Genomic DNA, 26,846 nt, shown 5'->3' on the forward strand with positions numbered 1-26,846 from the left:
CACTGAAAAAAAATTTTTTTTAAGATATTTATTTATTTATTTATTTATTCGACAGACAGAGATCACAAGTAGGCAGAGTGGCAGGCAGAGAGAGAGGGAGAAGCAGGCTTCCTGCCGAGCAGAGAGCCCGATGCGGGGCTCGATCCCAGGACTCTGGGATCATGACCTGATCCGAAGGCAGTGGCTTCAATCCACTGAGCCACCCAGGCCCCCCTGGAAAAAAAAAAAAAAAAGTTTAAGGGTATAATTAAAAGGTATGACCTGAAATTTTTAGCTAGTCATTTTCATTGGCCAGGTTTTTTAAATGTTATGTTATTTTATTTTACTTATTTTTTTTTATTTTTTACTGAAGCATAGTTAGCTTCAGGTATACAGCCTAATGATTTAACAACTCTGTTGACCCAGTCTTTTAGGTGATTGCTCAGCATTTAAAATAAATAAAGCCTTGATATAGTGGTTTTAGATCTGTTTCCATTGAGAGCAAAACAGATGGGATGACTTCATAACAGTAGCTAACACGTTTGTCACCGACCATGTGACAGACTTTGTATGCCTTTCTACACATATTCTAGCAACTCTATGGACGGGTAGTAACTAAAGCATAGCAAAACTAAGCTCTTCCCCAAAGACCTGCAGCTAGTGATTCCAAAACCAGGGTCCCTGTGAACAGTCCTGGTTAAAAATGGACTAAATGGGGGCACCTGGGTGGTTCAGTTGGTTAAGCATCTGGCTCTTGATCTCAACTCAAGTCTTGATCTCTGGGTCGTGGGTTTGGGCTCTGCACTGGGCTCCACGATGGGCATAAAGTTTACTTTAAAAGGGGGCGGGGAGAATGATTGAGACCTTATAAAATGTTTGCAAGTGTGGGGAATTCTCCCTTTCTGGAAACTACTGTGGGAAAGAATAGGAATGCTATCTCTTATTATGTTAGAGTAGTCATTGCCTGTCGGCAGACCACTGGACATAAAACTCGTAGCAGGAACTAAATATCTATGCTTTAAGGATGGGTTTTATAAAATGACCAATGAAGCAAAAATAATTTTTTAAATGATGACAACTATCTTTTCTCCTAGGAAAATGCCTCCAGAACACCTTAGCCTTCCAAGACAATATATGAGAGAAAACTCACTGGCCAAGTTCTTACTGAAGTGTATGAAATATTTGTAAATGTGCCGTTGCTGTGAAAGGAGTTTAAATTGTTTAAATATTTAGAATCCTAACTACTCTATTTGAAAAAAAAAGGAAAACCCACCCCAAAATGTAGTTTTTAAACTCACCCAGAGGTACAATATGCAATGCCCATTTTCCTATCTTTCCCACACCTCTGGAAAATCATGTTTAAAGAAAACATTTGAGGGGTATCTGGGTTGCTCAGTCGGTTAAACATCTGACTTGATTTCGGCTCAGGTCTTGATCTCAGCGTCATGAGTTCGGGCCCCACATTGGACTCCGTGTTGGACATGGAGCCTACTTTAAAAAAAAAACAAAACATCTGATCAACCACAAGGTATATCACTGTGAAAGCCCAAACCTCTGAGGACAAAGACCCCAGAAACTCCCTCCAGAAGGAAAGACAAAGGTTATGTCAAAAGGATGAAGAATCAGAAAACCAGAACAGCTTTAGACCTGTCCGCAGTAACCTAGGAAGCTAGAACCGGATAGAGCAGTCCCTTGAAAAGTCTGGGAAGCCTTTCAGCCTCGAGTTCTACACTCAGCCAAACCACCAATCAGGTGTGAGGGAAAAATAAAGATAATTTCCAACTTGCGTGTCCTCCAATAAACAATTGTGTTTTCATGTACTTTTTCAGAAGACAGTGCTCTGAAATTAAGAAGACAGTTGAGGAAGTACACCAAGAAAAGAATCCAAAAAGCAGGCGATACTACATAAGAGAGAGGGGGAGATGCCTCAGCGGGGAAGGTGTAGGCAGATCTCTGGTCACAGAGCCTACAGAGCGCCCGAGCCCTCAGAGTGACTCTCCAGAAGAGAGAACCTCTGAGAAGAAGGACCTAATAGCATTCCAGATGTGTTTGGCCCGCTCAAAAGGAGACTTCCAGGGAGGTGGGGTTGGGAGAGGGGGAGGGGGTTATGGACATTGGGGAGGGTATGTGCTATCGTGAGTGCTGTGAAGTGTGTAAACCTGGCGATTCACAGACCTGTACCCCTGGGGATAAAAATACATTATATGTTTATAAAAAAAAAAAATTGGAGGGGGAAGTGAACCATAAGAGACTATGGACTCTGAAAAACAACCTGAGGGTTTTGAAGGGTCGGGGGTGGGAGGTTGGGGAAACAGGTGGTGGGTAATAGAGAGGGCACGTTTTGCATGGAGCACTGGGTGTTGTGCAAAAACAATGAATACTGTTACGCTGAAAAAATAAATTAAAAAAAAAAAAAAGACTTCCACAACTGGGGGAAGTGTTCAGAGGTGAATCATGATTAAGTATGTAGAAAACAGAGAAGCCGAACCACATAGCTACAGGAAAACAGGTTGTGAAAACAAAACAAACAAACAAAAAAAAAGGAGACTGATCTTAAGAGACGTCATGACTCAGCTGTGAATGGTCATAATTGTGTTGACAACGATGATTGGTCACACAGACATTGTGACACAATGGTCCTGGGGCAAAGGAAAGTATGCGCGCGTGTGATGGTGGGGATTAGGCAAGCAGAATGTGAACCCTCTTGGTTTTGGTGGGAACTCAGTGAATAATGCCTAGAACGGAAGAAAAACAAGACGTAAAGAGAGAAGCATGGTGCATACAGAAGAGGTAATTACTAAAAGCAACAGCTCAACTGCTGGAGATAGGTTGACTCTCACTACAGAAGTGGAAGGGGGCAGCCTGGGGACTGTTGTGTTTTTGTAATAAGCCTTGTAGAACGGTGACTCTTTAAATTCTGGGCATGTTTAAAAAGTTAAACTTTAAGAGGGGAAAAGGGAGGGGAGAATTCAAATGAGGGGGGAAAAATGACAAGGAAGATGAGTTACATGTCCTATTATAAGGGAGCTCAAAAAAGAATACTTCCAAATTAATACAAAACAAGGAATTGAGATTCACGTCAAGTGTAATTGCCTAAAACAGATCATTAAAAGGAGAAAGTTGTGGACTTTTATGTTCCTCTCTTTTTTTTCTTTCCACCTACCCTCACACCTGGCCAGATGATTGTGTTTATCTGCTATAAGCCAGAGGTTATAGGGGACCTGAAATTGGTGTTGGCTTTTGCCTGAATGGGAGGACTGGACAGTGGGGGCCAAGTTGAAGCTCATGGTCTCTCCTAGGCTCTTTTTAAAAAATTTATCTATTTGAGAGACAGAGAGCAGGAAGGGGGAGAGCAGAGAGGGAAGGAGAGAGAATCCCAAGCAGACTTCCTGCTAAGCATGGAACCCAACACAGGGCTCGATCTCATGACCCTGAGATCAAGTCCTGAGCCGAAACCCAAGAGTCAGATACTCAACCAGCTGAGCCCCCCAGGTGCCCTTGACCTAAGTTCTTGATTGTCCAGCTGTGTGTCTGGCTTCTCTCTGCTTCTCATCTGATTCTTAGAACATCTTATGTCCAGCTATCTTGTATCCTCCCTCTTCGGTTGGCTTCCTGGTCCGAGCTCATCTGTGCATGGGCCTGGCTTCGACTCTTTCCTTACCCTGACCTTGCTGTCTCCAACCCCTGCCCTATCCCTTTCCTCAGCCTAATTCTTAATTCCTGGCCCCCACCTCTTCATGAAAACTTGGCTCAATCCACTTTGAAAAACCAAGGCAAATGGAACTGCCTGGGAAGAATTTGGAGAATCTGCTGCCTTGTTCTTTCTTCATTCTTGAGAACCAGGATAGCAGCTGAGGGCGCATGTGGGAAGAAGCATGTGCCTGTGTTTTGGGAGAGGAGGGGACAGCCATCTCCACCCCATCCTTCTCCCTGGGAATGCTATCGTGTATATTTCCAACATCCTGGTGCATTCTTTCATTGATACGTTCTTCTGTTTCTCTTAGAAACGGTTCTCAAATTTTAAATCTAGAGGTATCTTTCCAGCTTCCGTGCATGAGCTATATTTTGGTCTCTTAAGAGGCTGTGACCAGACTCCACAGTCCGTGGTGATTTTACACGAAGTGACATCTGATTTGCTTTTAGACTGCATTCCATACCAATCAGCCCAGCCCTGCGGTTTGTGGACTAACTCCTGTTGTCTCTCAACATATGGAGTGCTATTAGATAGTGTGAGTTGGAGTCTTGTCAGGGAGGCTGATTAAGCCACAGTCGGGGACAGTCGTCCTAAGTGTGAAATGTAACAGGCCCTCCGAAACGGCGCTGGGAGCCTCTGGAGGTGGTTGGTGCCTCTCTGTTGGGGCATCGGGAGCTTCGCTAACAAAGCAAACACATTTTTTTTTTTTTTTCCCTAACATGGGCTAGGTCTATGGCAGTAACATTTGGCAAGTTGAGTAACAGGGAACATAGATAACTGTGAACAGATGGACAACTATTAAAAGATTTGAGGGGCTTTAACATCTCTCAAATGGCCTTCACCCACCTACAGGATACCCAGTTCCCTTGCAAGATTACGTAAAGGGCTCAATTAAATTTCGTCTTCCCTTTTTTTCTTCTTCAATTGCAGTAGAAGCAAAAGTTCTGACGTTAAGAGGAAAAGAATAGATGAGAAACTTCTAATTTTGAATCCCCTTGGGATTAGATGCTGATCTCAGCTGTGCGGCGAATACTGCCCCATATTTTGAAAGAGTAGCTGCTGGCAGTTTTAGAGATGACTTCCAAAATAGACAGTGAACTCCCCATCCGTATCTGATGACCGTCTGACATTTAGATGCAGAGTAACAGAGCTATCCACGTGTTTTGAGGAGTATGACCTTGTTTTTAAATACGGCCATGGCAAGTCATTATGTTTAAGCTCAAAACTAGTGAAATACAAAATGCATTAAAAAAATGCATTACCTGGTTCCTTGAAGAAATAAGAAATGTTGCACGTCTTAGAGCAATAATATTTACCCACCCTCTGGGGCAGCACTGTCTCTGATATGGGAGCATGCCAGTCCTCTTTGGCTCAAGATGTTGGTTGGAAAGTTTGCAAGAGTGAGAACGACAGACACTGATTAAGATGAGGCATGTTTTACTCTCTCTGGGGCAGGAGACTGATTTTGCCAAAAATAGTCATAGGGTGGTACCTTGGGAGCTGTGGTACCTCAACGTCAGATCTCATGAGCCCGGCCAAATTAGATCGGGTTCCATTCCTCAGGGGTGGCCTTCATAGCATTACATTATAGGGCCAACAAATTTCAAGGTACTGGGGCTCCTGGGTGGCTCAGTGGGCTAAAGCCTCTGATTTCGGCTCAGGTCATGATCTCAGGGTCCTGGCATCGAGCCCCACATCAGGCTCTCTGCTCAGCAGGGAGCTGCTTCCCCCTCCCCCCCACCTCCCTCTCTGCCTACTTGTAATCTCTGTCAAATAAATAAATAAAATCTTAAAAAAAAAATTTCAAGGTACTACCTATGTACACTCAGTGTAGCTCTTGAAGGAGTGTTTGGAAGCAGGAAGGATAGATACCCAACCCCACTTTTATCCAATGTCCATTCCCTTACTCAGTGTCAAACCCAGTTGCTCCCAGCTGAGACTGCTGGGTCACTGAAGCTCCCTGTCTCCAGAAACCACCCCCCACCCCCGGACCTAAATTTTGTCCAAAAACAACCCTCAGCAAAAGGAAATAAACATTCTTGATATTTTAATTTAACATCTCCACCCTTCAGAATAATTGTCATCTGAAATAATCCAGCAACAGAAACGCTAAAGGTAGTGATAAGTAGAAAACAGGTAGCTCTTGGAGGTAAAAACCCATTTGCCTGCTAAACGATGCAATTTTATAAACGCATAGTTCTGCGCTGGGCTGTTTGACTTAAGATAATTGAGTAAATAAACAACAATTATCAGTAGGTTTAGTATCCCCTGGAGAGAGATACTTGCACAGAAAGAGTCATTGGAAGTATTTAAAATATGTTCCTACCATTTAGTAGGATAAAAGTTGGCAACATTAACCGTGAGATACATGTTCACAGGCTTTTAAGTATATGCTAGACATAGATTGTATCATAGCACAGGAAGCATCCAACCAGACACTTGCTAATGGCGTAGGGAGTGAATTTCTTGTGCATTACATATGGAGCTTATAAATGCCATTGAATTGAATGAATAATAAGGATATTTTCATTGAATTGAAAATAAGATCAATATACTTTGTGGGTTTTTTTTGTTTCAAGTTCTGTGTTTTTTTGGAATTTCACCTGTTTTCGGGCTGTGTAGAAATACTGTCTAGGTAATTAAAGCCATTCCGAGCGATTTTTATTTTCCTTCTTGCTGCTGTTAAGTTTACTGGCGTCGGCTTGCTAATCCTCCCTGACGTTCACACGGACTCCCGTTTGCGCCTGTGTTTTTCTAGAATGGCCGAGATGCAAGCACTGATGGAGAGGCTGGAGCGGGTGGTCGGCCGACTGGAGCTGCTGTCTTCGGGGTCCCACCGGCCTCCTGGGGACTGCGGCCAGATTAATGGTGTCCTTGGAGGTAGGGACACAAACTGTTGTCATTACTGGTCTCTGTGAGGGTTGCTTAATGTTGTCCCCATCACTTTGTTCTCCAGAAATATTTTTGTCGACTTCCTTCAGCTTCTGTACCCCTTCCTTTATATGTGACCATGACATTAGCCAGGTGCAAGCCATCCCTGAAAAAGGGAAAGGCAGAATGTTCCAACCCACAATCCACAAAAATTAACCGGTTATCTGTGCCTATTAAGAGCATGATCTATATGCCAAGGGTCATTACTCTTTTGTTTTAGTGTTTGTCATGTTCGCATCCCATAGTGACTATAAATATATTATCTGAGTCATTATCAAAAAGGAATTAACATTCTCAATTACAGTGTCAATGGGAAGGAATTATCATTCTGTTGATTTTAATTTTATTTATTTATTTATTTATTTTTAAAGATTTTATTTATTTATTTGACAGACAGAGATCACAAGTAGGCAGAGAGGCAGGCAGAGAGAGAGGAGGAAGCAGGCTTCCGGCTGAGCAGAGATCCCGATGCAGGGCTCGACCCCAGGACCCTGAGATCATGACCTGAGCCAAAGGCAGAGGCTTTAACCCACTGAGCCACCCAGGCGCCCTGTCGATTTTAATTTTAAAGAGAACAAGTCATTAAATTTAAGAACTATAATTGGGAAGGAAAGGAGTCTGAGGTGAAGCCAAACATTGGTTTCAAGTAACACGATGACATCGCATTGTTTTACTTGTGTTTATTTCTAATCAAATGTGCCTTTACCCTTATTTGCCAATGCCACATTTGAAAAAAAAAATTTAAAAATACTATATGATCAAACATAAAAAGTTAACTACACAATGTAAGAAGTTAACTCTAAGGACACCATATATGGCAAACTCTCCAAGTTATCGACAGTCATGTTTTCAGTTCCTTCTTGTCTGAGGTCATAGACTTAGCAAAATAAAAATACAGGACACCCAGTTACATTTGAATTTTAGATGAACTGCCTTTTTTTTTTTTTGGCGTAAGTGTGTTCCAAATACTGCATGGGATATACTGCATGGTTACACACTTATCCTAAAAATGTATTCCTTGTTTATTTGAAATTCAAATGTAACCGGGGGTTCTGCGTTTCATCTGGCAGCTCTGTTCTTGTGTCAAGTACATTTCCTCCTTATCTGACCCATTTTGAATCCTATCGGGCTTTGGGGGCTGGAAAAAGCCTTGGGGAATGGGGGCTTCAAAAAAAAAAAAAAAAAGCTTTCACCAGGCAGGATCCACATTGGTGCTTCTAGAATTTCAGGCATATTTGGAACCTTGCCTTGTGTTGCACGCCTTGGGACAAAAATGACTGCGTGAGCACAAATGTACAGGCTGGTCCCCTCCCCACCCCCCCGGAACAGAATGAAAATTAAAATGCTTTGAATGAGTTGAAAGGGGGTGTTGTTTAAAGGGGGGCTGCCAGGGGCCTGCAAGTTTCTTCCACATCAACTGAGATACATCTATGATTTCATTTTAAGCCTCTTTTTGTTAACTGTATGGTTGGTATATGAGATCCAGTCAACCTCCTTTGTAAGAAAATATTTTCATGTTCACTTCAGTAACTTGGTTTCCTTATGTCTTTGATATAAGTGATCAAAAGACATTTCTTTACAAGTGCTGACCACAAATGTAAAGCCTGTGAATACAGAAAATAAAGTTAAACTCCAACTCTCAGGAGACCATGTAGTGTTGTTGAATGAAGGGGGAAAGAAATCCCTCCATAGTTTGAACCTCACGTGGCTTAAAGAGGTGCTAGGCTGCACTTTGTATTTTCTTTGTTAAAAAAATAATTATAATATATATATAATTATAATATATAATATATAAAATATAAATTGTATATATAATTTATAATATAATATATAAAATATAAATAATAACCTATTAATAGGCTAAACAAAAATTGGAAGGCGGATAATTAAATTACTTAGGTATTTAAACAGGTACATTCTGATACAGAAAATCATTCTAAACCATTTATTAAAGTTAGGTGTTTCAAAACAACTTAGCCAGTAATTTATTATCCTGCTCGAAATGGAGGCGGGTCATTGGGAAGAAAGATAAGTAGCGAAATACCTGGAAAATACCCGTCCTTTAAAGTTCGCTCATTCTCAGCAACGCTGGCTTCATTCTTCTTATTTAAGTGAGCCTTGATGATCTCCTAAACTCTGTTTTTAACAAATCCTTGAGGACGACCTCTTGCTTTAAACATAAACATTATTATAACAGTGATGTTGTAACTAAAGTTTAGGGAAGCATTTGAAGGTGAAAAGAAACTTTGAGATGAAATCCCATCCATCACACATCTGTAATATGCACAGATCAGAGGATTGCCTTCGCATGAGCCTGGGGCTCTGTTGGGTTTCCCGATGTGTTTTCTTTCTTTTTTTCCCCCCTGACAATTAGGTTAAGTTTGGTTTAACGGCTGAAGAAGTATTTCTGCATGCCCGCCAAGTGACAAGTACTATGTGTTACGTGCTAGGAAATCTTAAGATGAATTACGTACAGTCAGAATCCTCCAGAATCTTTAGTCTCTGTTCCTTGCCATTCATGGCCACAGATGCTTTGATTAAGGTGCTCACAAGGTGCACGTTGTGGGGAAAGACAGGTCATTAAAGGCTGCGCAGAGGAGGTATGAGAGGAGCGGAATGATGAAAGGAAATTGGAAAATAGTCCCTTCTATCACCATTCCTTCTGCTAGGTAGAGTGCTTTGTCATGTTCCTAAAACTCTCCCACTTTAGACACATAGCAGAGTCCTCTGAGGTGTCTCCCCCAGCAACAAATGGGTTGATCCGCTTCCAGATGGATCCATAAGGAATCTTTGGGCATACCCCCCCCCCTTTATGTTCAGTAGTTGATACGTACTATATTGTGAACATTAAGGTAACTCAGCTTCAATAGCCTACTTAGAAGTTAGATCGCAGGTGCATAGCGCTATCGAAAACTGTTTTCATCACCCTCTGGGCCTGTGGAAATGGGCCTCTGCGAAAGCAAGGAAGCTTTATCCTACACGTTTATGAGGAGGGATACTTCAGTAGAGTATGAGAAGGGAATCCTAGGTTCTGGTTTGGATATTTTTTTAAGATTTTACTTATTTATTTATTTATTTATTTATTTACTTACTAACTTACTTACTTGAAAGAGAGAGAGAGAGCATGAGTGGGGGGCAGAGGGAGAGGGAGAACCAGACTGCCCACTGAGCAGGGAGCCCGATGCAGAGCTCCATTCCAGGACCTCAGGATCATGACCTGAGCTGAAGTCAGATGCTTAACTGACTGAGCCATCCAGGCACCCCTGGTCGGAATTTTAATTGTCTGTGGGGTTGAGTTTCTCAATATTAGGGTCCTGAAATCTGGGACTAAGACACAGTTTTTCTGTCGGTTTAAAGGCAGGAGAAGAGAAGCAGAGCCTGCCAGGTTGAGCTGATGTCACCTGGGTTTTGACAATAAGTTGTCAGATCAAAACTTAATGTGAGGGGCGCCTGGGTGGCTCAGTGGGTTGGGCCTCTGCCTTCGGCCCAGGTCATGATCTCAGGGTCCTGGGATCAAGCCCCGCATCGGGCTCTCTGCTCAGCAGGGAGCCTGCTTCTCCCTCTCTCTCTGCCTGCCTCTCTGCCTACTTGTGATCTCTCTCTCCCTCTGTCAAATAAAAAAAAAATTAAAAAAAAAAAACAACCTTAATGTGAGTTAGCTCAGCAGTCCTTTCCATGCCTCCAACTCCACTTCCCACCCCGCAGAAAGTGAGGATAGGGCAGAACAGAAGGTGTGACAGCGGTGTTCTTTTCCTGTTTGCCCAGAGTTTGTTATTGCCTTTTAATGGTCCTGGACGATCTTGATAACTGTTTGCAAGGTCGTTTATCAGCAAGACAGATGTGTCATCTGCCACCCAATTTGACCTCCAGCTTTGGTCAAGTCATGTGCCCTGATTGCATCTCCATTTCTTCATTGGTAAAGTGTGATGCTACTTACCTCATGAATTTGCCTCATGAGGCAGAAATAAATGAGTATGTACGTGAAAGTGCTTACTCCAGTGGATGAAAAATAGCAAAGCATTACTTTCTTGAGCCGTTGAGAAACGTTTCCTAAATACTGAGTGAATGAAGGCCCCGGTGAAAAGAATGAGAACATTTTGTCCAGATAAGAGGATATGAATACTGTTACGCTGAAAAAATAAATAAAATGGAAAAAAAAAAAGAAAAGAAAAGAATGAGAACAGCATGAGTGATATGAAGCTTCCATAGTTCCTATGGCAAAGCCATACCAGCTGTTCATGAAACTCTTGGGAGCTGACAAATGTGCTTCTTCCAAAGGTGTGGCGCCCTCGGTGGAAGCCTTTGACAAGCTGATGAACAGCATGGTGGCCGAGTTTTTAAAGAAGAGTAGGATCCTTGCTGGTGATGTGGAGACTCACGTGAGTACTTTCCTCTCTTGTTGTCTGTGGAGAACATGCCCGCTATTTAAAAAAACCCAAAAGGACAGAGGCAGGTGAAGATATGGGGAGACTGGGACCCTGGTGCACTGCTGGGGGGATTGGAAAATGGTGCAACCAGGATGGAATTCCCACAATCCCACTTCTGGGCATAGACCCAAAGAATTGAAAGCAAGATCTCGAAGAGGTGTTCGTGCACCCATGTTCACAGCAGCATTGTTCACAATAGCCAAGAGGTGGAAGCAACCCGAGTGTCCGTGGTGGGTGAAGGGTAAACATGAAGGGTCTGCATGTACAAGGGAATATTATTCAGCTTTGAAAAGGAAGGAAATTCTGACATGGGCTACCATGTGGATATACCAAGGATATTCTTCTCAGTGAAATAAGCCAATTGCAAGAAGACAAATGCTGTATGATTCTACTTCCATGAGGTGTCTGTGATGTCATTTATTTGAGCTATCTGAGTAGTCAAACTCAGAGATGCAGAAAGTAGAATGGTGGCTCCTCGGGGCTAGGGGAAGGGAGAAATGGGAACTTGTTTAATGGGGATAGAGTTTTAGTTTTGCAATGAAAACTAAACTCCAGAAAAAGTTCTGGAGATCTGTTGTAAAACAGCATGAATATACATACCGCTACTGAACTGTGTGCTTAAAAATGGTTAAGATGGAATATTTTGTATTGTGTGTGTTTACCACAGTGAAAAAGTGCAGCCTGAGGAAAAGCAAAGCCATAGAATTTAAAAATCTTTGGATTGGGAAAGACCTATAATGATATCTCGGCCATTCTCCCAGTTTTAGACCTTTCTTTTTTACATTTAAAATGTTTAGCATCATCCTTGAGAGCAGTCATTATTTGCGTGCATTGAGTGAAAATCCAATGTAATAGCCAAACCAATTAGAAACCTAAAAGAAATCTATCACCAGGTCCTTCTTTTTTATTTGCCTTTGTTTCTCACAGAGGATTAAATTCCAAATCCATCTGCTTATGGATTTCTCAGCAATGGCAAAACCATTTTCAGTGTAGATTCACAGAAAATCTGATTCTTGAATAAAGCTGTGGTTTGCGGTAAAAGGGAAAAAAAGAAAAACATAAGAAGGGACTCTCTTTCTTGTCCCCCAATTAGACATTACCTGCAACACCCAACACCAGTCTTCCACACGATCTGGTGACTCAGGTTATAGCCGAGCTTCCAGAATTGTAATTAACAGGTGCTTCTCTCATCACATTTGCAGTGCATTTGTTCATCACATCTGAGAAAAATGAAGATTCTCCTCATGACCTTCATTTATATTAAATACACCTATTGAAATGCCATCGGCAAAAGAGGGGAAGCTCTGATGTACATGAGTTCTAGAAAAGTCTATGTAATAAGACGTGTTTGCTTCAAATGTGTCATAGAGCTCAGTAATTGCTCTGGCCTGCTCTCGAGCTTTAATGGATTTGTTCATAAGAAACGGTGTATGCAGTGACATAGTGGCGGAGCTGCTTCTGTTCTGAGGAGTGACAGTTCCTGAAAACCACACATAAAATGGACTGTTGCTGCCAATCCACTGAAAGAGATTCTCGAGTGATTGACAGACCTTTATTGTCTTGAACACTGTTACAATTGGGTCATTATTGTCACTATTTTTTTAAAGATCTTACTTGTTTGTTATTATTCTTTTAAGATCTTATTTATTTATGTATTTGAAAAGAGAGAGCATGAGCGGGAGGGGCAGAGGCAGAGGGACATGGAGAATCCCAAGCTGACTGCACTGAGCGGGGAGCCCAAGGCAGGGTCCAGTCCCACGACCCTGAGATCATGACCTGAGCCAAAATCAAGAGTCTGCCACTTAACCAACTGCACCACCCAGGTGCCCCTCATTATTATTACTATTCGTTAACATTGACATTGTGTTTCTGAGATACAGAGTACATTATAACTCTCATTAGTAATTGCTCACAGACCCATGTAGAGAAGTGTTTTACTAAAGAATAAAGAGGCCTATTAATAGATATATTTAATTTTGCATTAGAAAACATGTAGAGTTTGCATACTAAGTAAGTCTCTTCAAATTCCGTAGTAAACAGTTCCTTTCAATTCCTTTCAGAACAAAGCAAGTTATAAATAAAAGTGTAGCTGCATTCATATTAAGCTTTTTCTTCTCTCCACTCATCAGCCTGAAAATAGTATGACTCAGTTGGACTGTTCTCGATAGCGGATGCAAAATGCTTAAAAAAAATTGTTTTTCACTAGTGGGTTTTTTTAAAGTGAAAGAAGGAAGGTGAGGAGAGAAGGAAAGAAAAAAGAGAGAGAGAAGGAAAAGAAAGAGGAGAGGGGAGGGGAGAGGAGAGGAAAGGAAAAGAAGAGAAGAGAAGAAAGAAAAAAGAGAAAAGAAAAGGAAGAAGGGAAGGGAGGGAGGGGGGTAGGAAGGAAGGAAGGGAAAAAAGCTTGTCATCCAAAAGTTTAGACTCTGATTCTACAGCACAAAGAGAGCACAGGCAGCCATTGTCCATCTGCCCATTACTTTAATACATTGAGCAAGTGGTTTATTTTTTCTCTCTTATGGAACCATGTGTCATTGACATTAAGCTTGCAGCTGCTGCCTCTCACATAAGCCAGAAGTGGGGGTTGAACTTTGTTCCAAGAACACACCTGTTGCCTTGGAAAAAAAAAAAAAAAACAACCCTCACATACCTGATTGTACAGTATGGAAATTTGAGAATGACACAAATGTGCGTCACGCTAAATCCTAGCCCTGTGTTTAAAAGCTATCCCACAGATACTAATAATGAATAAGGGCAGCCGAGCTATGATTTAACGTCTGCTTCGATGTGTTGGCTGCTGGTTGGGCTTAATTTACTGATCACTCAATAGTCTATTGACAGAACAGACCACAAAAAAGGGGAACTAATAGCTACAATTAGGAAGCTCTGCTGAACCAGAGAGCATAACAGGTTTAGCAAAGATTAGATCTTGTAAAGCCTTCTTGGATGCAACATAAACCCAGGGGCTTATAAAACTGCTCTTCAACCCAGGAACACTGATACAGCTTGAACCCCTTTTAAGAAAGAGGTATAATTTTATAATAGAGGGTTAGATTAAATGGGGTCTTCAGTGTCAAAGGAAAGGGTCATCCGTAATACCAAGCCCTTGGTCAGACATCATTTATCTTTAACTGGACTAATGTGATTGTTTCTTACAAAGCTGTCCTGTTGTTATTCATGGTCTATGGACCCAACCTCGGGCTAGTTCTAAACGACTTGACAGTCAGGAAACAGCTACAAGTCATGTAGATCCTCATAATGCAAACCCTTTTTGGAGATTTATGGAATTTACATTTTTAAAATGTCTCTAGAAGTCTGGAACATTTATTTTCTGCCCTTGATTAAAATGGATAAGAAAGAAACACTCTTTTATTCATCGTTTCATAAAAATGAAAGAACCATAATTTGAACAAAAAGGCAATAAAATTCAATTAAGAAGTATAACACGTTTAAGCCTCGTGTGATTAACTCACACCGCACCATGTTAAGACCTTGCCTTCCCTGCCATCATAAAAGATGCACAATTTTTGGCCAGTTGTGGTAGCTGAACTCTGGGGTCACCATCACGGCTCTAGATGTATCTAGTCTTTGTCATTGATGCAAGTCATCTACAAAACCTTGTGTTCATTTTAAGCCATGCTGGTTGAGTCACATGTTCAAAGAGAGGCTGACGAGGACTAGCAGTCTGTATCTGGGTCTTAGAGCTGGCTCACCTTCTTACAGCATGACCTTGAGCTCGTCCCTTACCCTCCTCAGTAATGAGCCTGGACGACCTCACTCCCAGGGGCTTTCCCCTTCTGGCAGCCAGTGGGAGTGACCACCTGTTGCGTCGGCATTAGAGCAGGAGGGAGGGGCTTGTCGGTTTCCAGGCAGAGCTTGCCGTAGGACATCATCACGAATATAAAAGCATCTTGGGCCATGCCAGGGAAAGTACTTCAGTCATCTCAACATCCAAAACAAACAGAAGGAAACATGTCAGGAAAAGGATGCACAGAACACTAAAGACAAACTGTCATCCTGCTTTACTATGCTACACAAGACTCTCAGATGCCTTCATTGGAAGAGAACTTGAGGCCTCCCTGAGTCTGTCCTTGGTCTTCCAGGTTGTCACTTACTCCTTTATTGGGCCTGTTCTCTGAAAATAATAACTCTGTCTTTGGAATAAATAACACAAAATGGGTGCATATTTATGTTTCTCATTGTGTCCTTTTCTTCCTTAATTCATACGCATTTAAAAAGTGACCCTTTGGGATGCCCAGTGGGTTAAAGCCTCTACCTTCTGCTCAGGTCATGATCCCAGGATCCTGAGATCGAGCCCCGCATCGCACTCTCTGCTCAGCAGGGAGCCTGCTTCCCTTCCTCTCTCTCTGTCTGCCTCTCTGCCTACCTGTGATCTCTCTCAGTCAAATAAAAAAATAAAATCTTTAAAAAAAAAAAAGTGACCCTTTGGGATGCCCAGGTGGGTCAGTTGGTTAAACATCTGTCTCTTGACCTCAAGCTCAGGGCTTGATCTCAGGGTCCTGAATTCAAGCCCATGTGGGGCATGGAGCCTACTTTAAAAAATATATATATTTTTGCATTTTAAATGCTTTATAACCTGGGTCAATATAGGAACCCTTCTGCCCTCACTACACCCCCCAAATCATCAGAAGCAGAGGTCAAGGGTTGACTCCACCAACATCCCATTCTACACAGACCTCCTTCACTCTCCCACTCACGTTCAGCCAAGTCGTTTCTCCCATTAACTTCTAGTTCCCTGCTAATTGCTTCATTTGAAACATTTATTTTTACAGTAACTAGACATAGAGTACTTTGGCAATTCCAAGCCCAAAGGATCTGTATGTCTTTCACATTCTCCAAATGGCAGAGATCCAAAAAATGACTTGTGGCAAGAATTCTGCCCCTAGAAGTCATACAGACGTCAAGTTGGGACTTTTCTTTCTTACTGGCTTAGCCAGTTAACGATTATCAGAATTATTAGAGACGGAGATGCATTAAAATCATCCCTTCTAATATATATCCCTTTTCTGTTTCCTTCTCCCTCCCTCTCACCCTTCTTTCCTACTTCGCTCCCTCCCTCCTCACACGGGAGAGGTTGGGTGACATCAGTGATAGGCTGAGTGATGAACCGTGACCTGGTGCAGAGCGGGGAGTCTGGTCTCCCCAGTTGCAATCCTTTGGGTGGGGAGACACCCGTCTTTGACTCTTGGCAACTGTGTCCCCCATCACCTTTGTGGGGAATGAGCCCCAGTGAGAAGCACGTGGCACTGACTGCCGTCTTCCTCCCAGCCTCTGCACTCCATAGCGGTTCCCACTGCCCCTACCGGATGCCCACCATGCAAGGACAGGGCTGAAGAGGGGGCGGCATCCCACCACTGCTCATGTATTCAGGCTTCTCCTCAGAGCAGTGCTGAGTGAGGCAACAGGGCGAATGGTGGCCTGCAGGACAGTCGCATGGTGTCCCACGCGGGTCTTGGCTTCCACCCCATCACACCAGCCTGGTCTCAGCCTGGACTCACTGTGCTGTTGGGCGTCAAATTTGCAGAATTCCAGAAGGTCACAGATAGATCTGTTTCTGTCCTCATTTCTTCCCAAGAATGTGAAGAATTTTTATTCTCAGCATTGGACACATACTTTGCAACCCAGCCCATGCTCTGACGCACAGCCCACTCCTGCTAGGTCGCTAGCCTTAGTGGGACCTCCCTGGGACCCCTTTTCAACTTAAGTGCCTTGTAGTTTGGAGCGTACAAGCCCTGTCTCTTCCCTTGCACATTCTCGTTTCATGGTGCACTGGGAGCTTTGGGGACCAGCTGGTGAGAAACTGGTCTTAGAATCCAAACATCTCCTGAAGGGCCCCAGGCATCGCTAACCCCCAAGACCTCCCCTTCTCCCAAAACTAAAACGCCACCCAAAGTTTTTGCTGAAGCAATGAATCAGGTGCCGTGAATCTTGCAGGTGAAGATTTTTTCCTGCCTTTCTTTTTTCCTTCCTGAACAGTAAACAGTCAATTTGCTTTCACTAAACCTTTGCCTGAATGTTTTTTTCTTCTTCTTCTTGAAGGAGAACGATGGAGAATGCTACACGGGTTATCCCTGTCTGTTCTGGGTTTGCTCGTACGAACCACATGAAGAGCAGGGATGCCTTCTGAGCGTGCTCAGGCCTGCTGTGGCTGGGGGGTGGGCTGGGGGGCGGGGGCAGACCTGTCCCCCAGCAGCTGGCTGCTCTTGGCCTCTACCAAGACAAAGTAGGTGACTGAGTCTCGTGCGAATGGCCCTGCTCTGTGTAGAAACCTAGCAAGAGTGTGCAACTCAGGCCACTTTGTCAGGAGTTCCCCAGGGTAACCAGCAACTTCTCTCCAGCCGGTTTTCTCCCGGGCAGCACCCTCTCAGAGGACTGCTTGCCATGTCAGAATTGAATCATACCACCTCGTGCCGCAAAAATTCATGTCCTTGTCCTCACCCTTCTCTTTCCTTGCCCTTCCTTCTTCCTAAAACCATGCCAATAGTCGAAACATTTGTTGTTTGTTTTAACTTAATTGTCCGCCCGGAGGCTGCTTCAGCATCTGAAAATTAATACTTTGTCTAAAAGTAATGGCCTGATTTCATTTAGATTATCTTGTTATTTCTATCCGTGCACCCATCCCCACAAAACACACGCACGCGCACATGTGCATATCCACTACGTGCCTAAGAATTCCTTGTCACGCTGTATTAGCTACGTATGAGAAAAAAACAGTCTCGGGCAAATATATCAGATGTCGGGCCCAAGACTCCCTCAGATTGTAGGAAATATGTTTGCAGCTTTGTTAGTTGTGTGGAAGGCAAATACAAAATATGCTTTCTTTCTTTTAGTAGTAGTATTTCTATTATTATTTATTAGTGTAGTTAGTATTTAGGTTGTGGTTTAAGTATAAGTTTCAAAATATGAGAGTTTAAAAAAATATGAGAGTTTATACATTTTATGACATATTACAACCCAACTCTTTATAATGTGTCAAATATAAGATGTTTTAGTGATGTAACGAAAAGAGGGTTCTCAGTGAATCAATAATTTATTGTTCATTAAAAGAGATGCATATATATATAACAATCCATTGTATGTATGTGTATATACATATATATACTTAGCCATTAAAAAAAAAAAAAGTGAAACCTTGCCATTTGCAGTGACATAGTTGGGCCTAAAGGCTATTTGCTAAGCGAAAGAAGTCAGACGGAAAGACAAATACCATAGGATTTCACTTACATGTGAAATTTAAAAAACAAAACAAACAGAAGAGAAACAGACTTACCAATGCTGAGAACAAACTGGTGATTGCCATCGGGGACAGGCGTGGGGAGGTAGGCAAACTGGGTGAAGGGGATTAAGAGGTATAAATTTGCAGTTAGAAAATAAATAAGGCATGGGATTACGATGTCCAACATAGGGAATACAGCTAACTAATTTATTGCAGTGACCATTTCCTCATGTGTATAGATACCAAATCACTATATTGTATACCTGAAACTAATACACTATTCTATTTCCATTATCCTTCCAAAAAATTAATCATTAATCACTCATATGTGTTTGCAGTAGAAATCTTTTCCCTTTCAGAAAACACTTGTTTTCTTTTTCTTTTTTTTAAGATTTTATTTTAAAGTAATTCTATGCCCAATTCAAGGCTCAAAGTCATAACCCCAAAATCAAGAGTCACAAGTGCTACTGACTGAGCCAGCCAGGTGCCCCAGGAAAACACTTTCCTAAGGCAACTGGAATATTGATATCTGACTTTCAGTTGGTTAATTTCACTAAAACTGATTAATATACGGAAATGTAGTATGTTTACCGATAATTTGGGGCTCACTCATTGGTGCTGGGGTTTAGGACAAGGTTCTAGAAGTATGCTGCTCTCCTCTGACCTCTCAGCCTCTAGCACTGTACCCACAGGCTCATCCGTGCTTGCTAAATGAACGAATGAAAATGAATGTTTGATAAACGAATCAAATCATTAATGAATTATTGAACCAATGTAGGGATGAACATACCGTGGCTGAACGTGTAGATAAAATAATATCCCAGACTAACAGTTGACAAGAGATCAAGGCCAAGTTTAAAGTCATGAATCATGTGAAATTTAGAGAAACATAGACTCCGTAGATTTTTGTTATCTCACACACACGCGCTCATACCCTGAATTTCTCATAGACCTGACAGTTTATCTAGTACCTCCCTCATTCCTTTCATTCTCATTAAGAAAAGCTAAATGAGAATTTTCTCTAATTTATTTGAGGATAGTTGACTCATATGTTACATAGTTTCAGGTGTGCCGCCTAGTGATTCAGCATCTCTACTGGTTACGCTGTGCTCACCACAAGCGCAGCTGCCATCTGTCCTGATACATTGTAATGTCATTGACTATATTCCCTATGCTGTGCTTTTTCTTCCAGTGACTTAACTCATTCCATACCTGGTAGCCTGTATCTCCTACTTCCCTTCACCCATTTTGCCCATCCCCCCATTGTCCTTCCTTCTGGCAACCATCAGTTTGTTCTCTGGCTTTATAGGTCTGCTTCTGGTTTTTGTTTATTCATTTGTTTTGCTTTTTGGATTCCATATATGGGTGAGCTCATATGGTACTCATCTTTCTCAGTCTGACTTATTTCATTTAGCATAGTGCCTTCTAGGTCCACCGCATCACAAATGGCAAGATCTCATCCCTTTTTATGGCTGTGTGGTATTGCTGTGTGTGTGTACCTTCTTAGTCCATTCATCTATCAATAGACATAGGTTGCTTCCATATCTTGGCTATTTATTGTAAATGCTGCAGTAAACATAGGGGTGCGTGTATCTTTTTGAATTCGTGTTTTTGTTTTCTTTGGGTAAATATCCAGTGGCAGAATTATTGGAGCACATAGTATTTTTATTCTTAATTTTTTGAAGAACCTCTGTACTCTTTTCCTGAGTGGCTACACCAATTTACGTTCCCACCAGCAGTGTGCAAGGGCTCCCTTTTCTCCACATCCTCGCCAACACTTGTTATTTCTTGTCTTTCTTATTTTAGCCATTCTGACAGGTATAAGGTCTAAATGAGAATTTATAAGCATGTGAAAATCCATCAATGTTGTGACTTGTAGTCACTACCAGTAGAAATCCCATGAGCTCTGAGACAAGATCTTTTTGTGAACTTTACTGTATTTTAAACTAAAGCCCAGATTTTAAAAAGCAATAGACTGTTGTTTGTTTTCTCTGTTTGGATTGGGTTTTGGCATATTACTTTCCCCTTTGATCATGAACATTCACAATGATAGCGATTGGGTGAGAAGTAACTTTGTAGAGTCCTAAGGGGCCAGTTGGGACATTAAATTTTTGTATGGTACTTTGTCATATAATTTCCAATAATCAACATTCCCAGGTTCCAAGAGTCTTTAGCTGTCTTTTTATAATTTTAAACGTCTGGATGAAAAGTAAAAAACTGACTGGATTGTCTCAATGTATCGAAATACTGACCATCCCAGACTTTGAAATGGGGACTCTCGCCCCAGAGTTCACTTTTAAATTAGTTCATAGAAACTTGGAAGACATTTGCCCATAGGCCTATTATAAGCAAAGGGGGTTCAATTCCTGCTCAAAGACATGAAAGAACATTCTTCCATGTGCAGTACGCAGACCACTGAGATCTACAGTCTTGTTGCTAACGGTCTGCCATGAAAAAGGACAGAAATTGTAAGATTTGAACACTTTGCTAGCAATCCCACAGAGTAATTTTAAGTCTGCTAAATCTGGTAATTTAAAAAACTAGGACTTGTACTTTGTCTGGTTCTTCTTTTTATTTTTCTAGTAAGGCTCTTTTATTATTTTACAAAAGTATCAGTCTGTGACAGATGAGAAATTAAAAAGAAAAACCTTTAACCAAATGTTTTTTGAGCGGCACTTACGTAATGCAAAATGCTAGAAAAAAAAATTCTTCCACTGTGCTTTTAGTTAAATGAAGCAGGGAAACAGTAATATAAACTGCAAAATGGTTAGTTCCAAAGGCAAGAAAATAAATTTTCTGAGGATAACTGAGCCGAAATTGAGGGGAGATTAAAGAGGTGGTATGTACACTTTAAGAAAGATTTGTCTTATTAAAAATAAAGTCTGAAAGGATATTCATTGAATTGCTGACAATGGTCATTGGGTTGACAATGGTCATTGGGTTGGGGGTGTCTGGACTTAATGAAAACTTTTACTTCCTAAACATTCAAATCTTTTGAACTTTTTACATCATGTATGTGTTACTATTATCATCAAAATAGAGGAAAAGGAATATTTGACAGTAATGGGAAAAAATCTTGGAATCAAGGTTTTGTCTGAAAGGGAGTTCACTGAGCAGCAAAAGACAAATGAAGAGAAAATGCAGGCACCAGGTGGCGCCACTGATCCTGAGCACTTGGCTGCCGGGCACCCTTGTGGTCACGGGTCCAGGGTGCCTGGGAATCCATAGGGAGTTGGGGAACAGGTGTCAATCAAAGACCGTGCATGGATTGAGTGTTCCTAAGAAGAGCTCAGTCTAGATGGATTGATGTTGGCTAGATAGATATGGTTGATGAATGAACAAAATCTGATTCTTAGCTAAATTTTGTAGTTGCTGGAGATCACTCTTATTTCTGTGACTTACTTTTATTTTCCATATTAGTGAGATGGTCAGTGTAAAGAAGGGGAAAGAGAACTAGCTTTCGTTGAGAGCCTGCTAGGTGAGGGCACTTTGCATAGTTTGACAAACGTTCCTTGGTCAGTAGGCGAACTGTTTAAGATGGACAACAATGAAGAAAGATTGAGTAACTTGCTTATGGCCATGCATCTAGGAAAGGGTAGAGTTGGGTTCTATCTCGGGCCTATCTGAAGGTCTAAAGCTCATGATCTCTGCACTACACCAACCCACTATCCAATAATTTAAGTCATTCATTATTAAGCAGTAGTTACTGAGTTTCTGTTGTAATAAAGACCCATTTATGTAGGTACCCACGGGCCTCATCTTCAAGACCTACTCGGAGACACAAGGCATGTACACATGCATGGAAGTTAAATATGAATATGGCTTACATAACACGAGTGAGGGGACAATGCTTAGTGTCACAGTGCATTCTAGAATAAGGATAACCTTGTCCCTAATTTTTTGGAGTGATCTTAGAGCAACCAAGTGTCCTTCACAATTGTGTAGACCCGAAGTTCATTAACCATGAAGCAGTTCTGGCTTACCAAGTCAAAAGATTTGGTTTAAACATGTTGATACAATGCATTAAATTCCTTAAGTGTTAGAAAAACAAATTTAAAAATTTGGAGAAGAGCCAATCTGCCAAGTATTTTTTAGCTACACAATGATTGAATTTGAAAATAAAGTTAATTTAGGAGAATGGTTCTGTGCAGAATACAAACTTGGAACAATATTCATACCTGTCAGAAAAGCAAATGAATTTAAACATACAATGGTGTTTTCCTTTTTCCCTTATTCCCATGCCTCAAGAAATACTGAATGTTTTTCTTTCAGATCTTTGGCCTTTTTAAATATAAACCGCAACAGTGGATTATTTAGAGGAGTTTTTGTTGTTTTTTTTTTTAAACTACAGCGATTGTTTTTATATTAGAGATTTTGCAAAGTCTTCTGCACATTCTATTTTTGTACACTGCTTGTTTAATTTAGACCACATGTTCTGGACCTCTTTCCATGCCAGTGTGTTGGGGTCTGTGTTATCATTTTTTTTAAAAGATTTTATTTATTTATTTGACAGAGAGAGATCACAAGTAGACAGAGAGGCAGGCAGAGAGAGAGAGGAAAGCAGGCTCGCTGCTGAGCAGAGAGCCTGATGTGGGGCTCGATCCCAGGACCCTGAGATCATGACCTGAGCTGAAGGCAGCAGCTTAACCCACTGAGCCACCCAGGCGCCCTGTGTTACCATTTTTTTTTTTAAAGATTTTATTTATTTATTTGACAGACAGAGATCACAAGTAGGTGGAGAGGCAGGCAGAGAGAGGAAGGGAAGCAGGCTCCCTGCTGAGCAGAGAGCCCGATGTGGGGCTCGATCCCAGGACCCTGGGATCATGACCTGAGCCGAAGGCAGCGGCTTAATCCACTGAGCCACCCAGGCGCCCCTGTGTTACCATTTTTAATGACTGTGTAGTATTTCATTATATGGCTCCACCATAATTGATTTAAACAATCAAAATCGTATCTAGGAGAAATAATGTACCTACAAGAATGCAGGGCCTGGACTAAGGTGACCCAGGTAAGACCCAAATAAGGAGGGAGCATGCCTTCCCTCCTCACCAGGGTCACCCTGGTCCCATCCCTGCAAGGCTGGGCATCTGGTATCATTTATCATCATTTTAAAAAGTAGAAACATTTGACTTGTTTTCAGTTTTTCCCCATTAGAAACAAAATTTCAGTGGATATTATTTTCTGAAAGAAAATTCCTACAATTGGAAGTACTAGGTCAATGGCAAGCACTTCCTAATACTTCCTGTTCCTCTTTGCCCTTTCTCCCCCCTCCCCCCTCCACAACACACATGGTTCTGATTCATACTCTCATGGTGTCTTAAAGTGCTTTATGCAATTTGGTGGTAGTTACGAACTAGGAAAATAAGAATTTTAGGGAAACAAGGTATGATTTGAATGCATGTTAATATTCATGATATTTGCTCTTTAAAAATGCTTTGCCCTCTGCTGGATGTGCAGGGAGATAAAAGCAAAGCTATTCTTCCCCATATAAATCATCTTTTTTTGCAAAAGAAAACCATCTATCAGTTCTTTTACATAGTATTTGATGTACCAAGTAATTTGTTTAACTTTCCTCTTTGGGACTGGATATATGACGTGTTTTGGGTGGGGTTGCTTGAGTGTTGAGTCACTTGAATTGAGACCGCTAAGGTAGCTGAACCGTATAATAAAAGATTTCAGGCATGGATGTAAGAAGGGACCCGTTGGAGCTGTTCCCTAGCATCAGAACTCTGCACCGTGGTTTATGTAAATACTTATGTGCGTTGGAGTTGCCAAGGCAACAATCCTATTAATGAAGAATAAACCTCTTTTATTATCAGTGCCTGAATGATTACTTTTTTTATAAACTGTGCCTGGTAGTCTAACATTGACATTCTTTTTTTTTTTAAAGATTTTATTTATTTATTTGACAGAGAGAGATCACAAGTAGGCAGAGAGGCAGGCAGAGAGAGAGGAGGAAGCAGGCTCCCTGTGGAGCAGAGAACCCGATGCGGGGCTCGATCCCAGGACCCTGAGATCATGACCTGAGCCGAAGGCAGCGGCTTAATCCACTGAGCCACCCAGGCACCCCTAACATTGACATTCTTAATCTACCTACTCATTTTTGCTTTCCAGACTGCAAAACTATTTAGCTCTATTCAATAAGCATGCCTCCTTTCTCTGCCAATGGAAGTGGAATTATTGGGGGAGAAGAAATTAGCCAACTGTAAGGGCAGTAAAAATACTAATTTATAACAATTATCTAATCTAAAATTATTGCCCTTTTGATATATACTTTGACAAAGGTAGAGCCTGAAATTGACTGAACGTGTTTGGTATTTGAGTGGGCCAGTCTTTAAATTAACTTGTCTCTATGATTTAACAGAGCATTGCCAACATATTTTTAAGTAAGTGGAGTGTGACATTACTGCTTCCTTCCCCTAGTCAGACTGTAAATTTAGACTCCATGTTATTGCGTGCACACTGGATACTTGAAAAAGGCAGCTGTGGCTGAGTCATAGGGAACTCTGTTGTCTTGAAGGGCCAGAGAGCCATGCTAACGGGAATGGGAATGATACCTAGAAATGACTGAATTCGAGGCAGTGTGCTTCTTGAGTTCTACAGAGAAGGAAATCTTTTCTTCAAAAAAGAATATGTTCCCTTTTAATGAGAATGCTTCTTGTGTGTTGTCGGGCTAACCAAATGTTGTCAAGCTTACCTTTTCAGTCGTGGGTTGGTGATACCAGACTGGATGTTTGTTTTCTGTTCCGTACAACTAGCACCTTAACACGTACCACTCGTGTTCATTAAACATTCTCTGTGTTCATGATCCGTTTCCCTGATTTAGACTTGGTAGCACTCAGGCACCTAGTAGGTACTCAGAAAATACATTTTGATTGTGACATTCGATAATAAATTTCAGTCTTACTCAGTTATATCTGTTACATATTTTTCCCGATAATAAAATTTGAATGTTTGTTGAAGAAAAATTTGACAACAAATGTATAAAGAAGAGAACAAAAACCACTCACAATTTCACTACTCAGAGATAACTGCCATTGATATCATGGCATAGTTATTTCATAAGGACTTTGTTCAAAGTCCTGTTTTCTCCTCAGTAAGTTGGAATCAGCACTGTAATCTGTGACAGCCATATGTATAAGGACAAATGACACATGCCAGGCCCTGACGTGCACAGATAGTCCAGGTGAGACATTAGGATGTTGACTGAAATGATGGGACCAGTCATAGTCTGAGCAAAACTTGGCCCTTCTCCCATGTCACTGTGGCAATTTGAGGTTCAGCAACAAGTAGTCTGTCTGATTTCTCAAGTCTTCATTTGTAGCTTTAGATGGCATCACTAGCTGAGCAAATTTGCCCTCAGAGCAGGTTTTAACATACACAGATGTACATGTTTCCTTATTAATGACAAGTCGACTGGCTTGCTTTATTCCTCTTCCTGATGGCACCTTGGGAAGAGACAAGGCTGTTCCCCAAACTTATATAGAATAGCCATAGTTCCATAGGAACTCAAGAAGTCATAATGAAGAAACAACCCATCCTCACATGGTTTATTCTTGGCTGCGACAACATAAAGTGGCAGTTTGAGTGTTGCTCTCATTCCCTGCCTCAGTAATCTCTGTAAGTACCTACAAGTACCCCAAGATACGTATGATAAAAATAACCATAAGTACAAAGAATAAAATGTCATGTAATGAGGACAAAAGCATACAACTTTGTTATTTTAACAAACAGAAACAATCCAAGTAAATAGAGTTTTTATCATAGTCTCTTAGTGACCCCTGCCCCCATCATCATTGTTCTGCCACGCTTTCCACCAGATAACTGTCCCCAAGCATTTCCCATGTAGGAGTTCATAACACCTCTGGGTTCATAACCCCCCCCCCCCCACACACACACACCTTATCTGCAATCCCATGTAAATAATATATACAATATAGCAGGTGATGAGATGCTCTGTCACCAAGAGGATGAAGTGGGATGGAAGTTCAAAAATATCCGAAAATTTAAACAGAATAAGTTTTTTCTTGCTTTAAAAAAAAGTGGAAGAAGGACTTCTAGTTTCTGGTTCCATGTGTAAGGAGCTTAAAAATCACAACACCATCCTGAACAAGTAAAAAGCTGAACAGGTGAAAAGAACAGCAACTCTTTTTGGATCTATAAGAGAAGGGTGGACACAGGGCAAACTGCTGTGCCCAGGATCAGAGAAACAGGTGATAGACAGAATGCCGGTGTATTGGAGCAAAGACTCAGGAGTGAAACTACCACCAATGCTTGGGTAGGAAAACAACCTGAACTGTAATTGGTGGATTGTTGCAAGCTCAGTGCAGACAACTCTGGGATTTAAGAACTCCAAGAGGACCCAGTTATTGGGGTACCCCACAACACTGGGAGATATACCCATAGCATTTCAACCACGTTCCCATCGTAAATATGGAGGAAAAGTATCCCCAGACTTCTGGCAAGGGGAGAGGGGAAACAAGCATTTTGGAATTAGCCAGAGCACTCTGTTCTCAATAAGCCCTGCCCTCCGTGGAAACTAATCAGGGCATACCCTGGTGTAGGGTATTGTCAGAGCCCT

At 41.6% G+C, this 26,846-nt stretch overlaps 1 protein-coding gene across 1 annotated transcript in view; it reads left to right on the forward strand.

Annotated features, from left to right (window-relative positions):
- Positions 1 to 26,846, forward strand: part of CAP2 (cyclase associated actin cytoskeleton regulatory protein 2) — a 125,656-nt gene that overhangs the window by 18,958 nt on the left and 79,852 nt on the right. The window contains exons 2-3 of the mRNA XM_046004064.1: positions 6,432 to 6,553; positions 10,883 to 10,983. Of these exons, the coding sequence (XP_045860020.1) occupies positions 6,433 to 6,553; positions 10,883 to 10,983 (222 nt within the window). The 5' untranslated portion in view covers position 6,432. The remainder of the gene's footprint in view (positions 1 to 6,431; positions 6,554 to 10,882; positions 10,984 to 26,846) is intronic.

This window comes from Meles meles, chromosome 5, assembly GCF_922984935.1.
Source record: "Meles meles chromosome 5, mMelMel3.1 paternal haplotype, whole genome shotgun sequence".
Lineage (NCBI taxonomy): Eukaryota > Metazoa > Chordata > Mammalia > Carnivora > Mustelidae > Meles > Meles meles.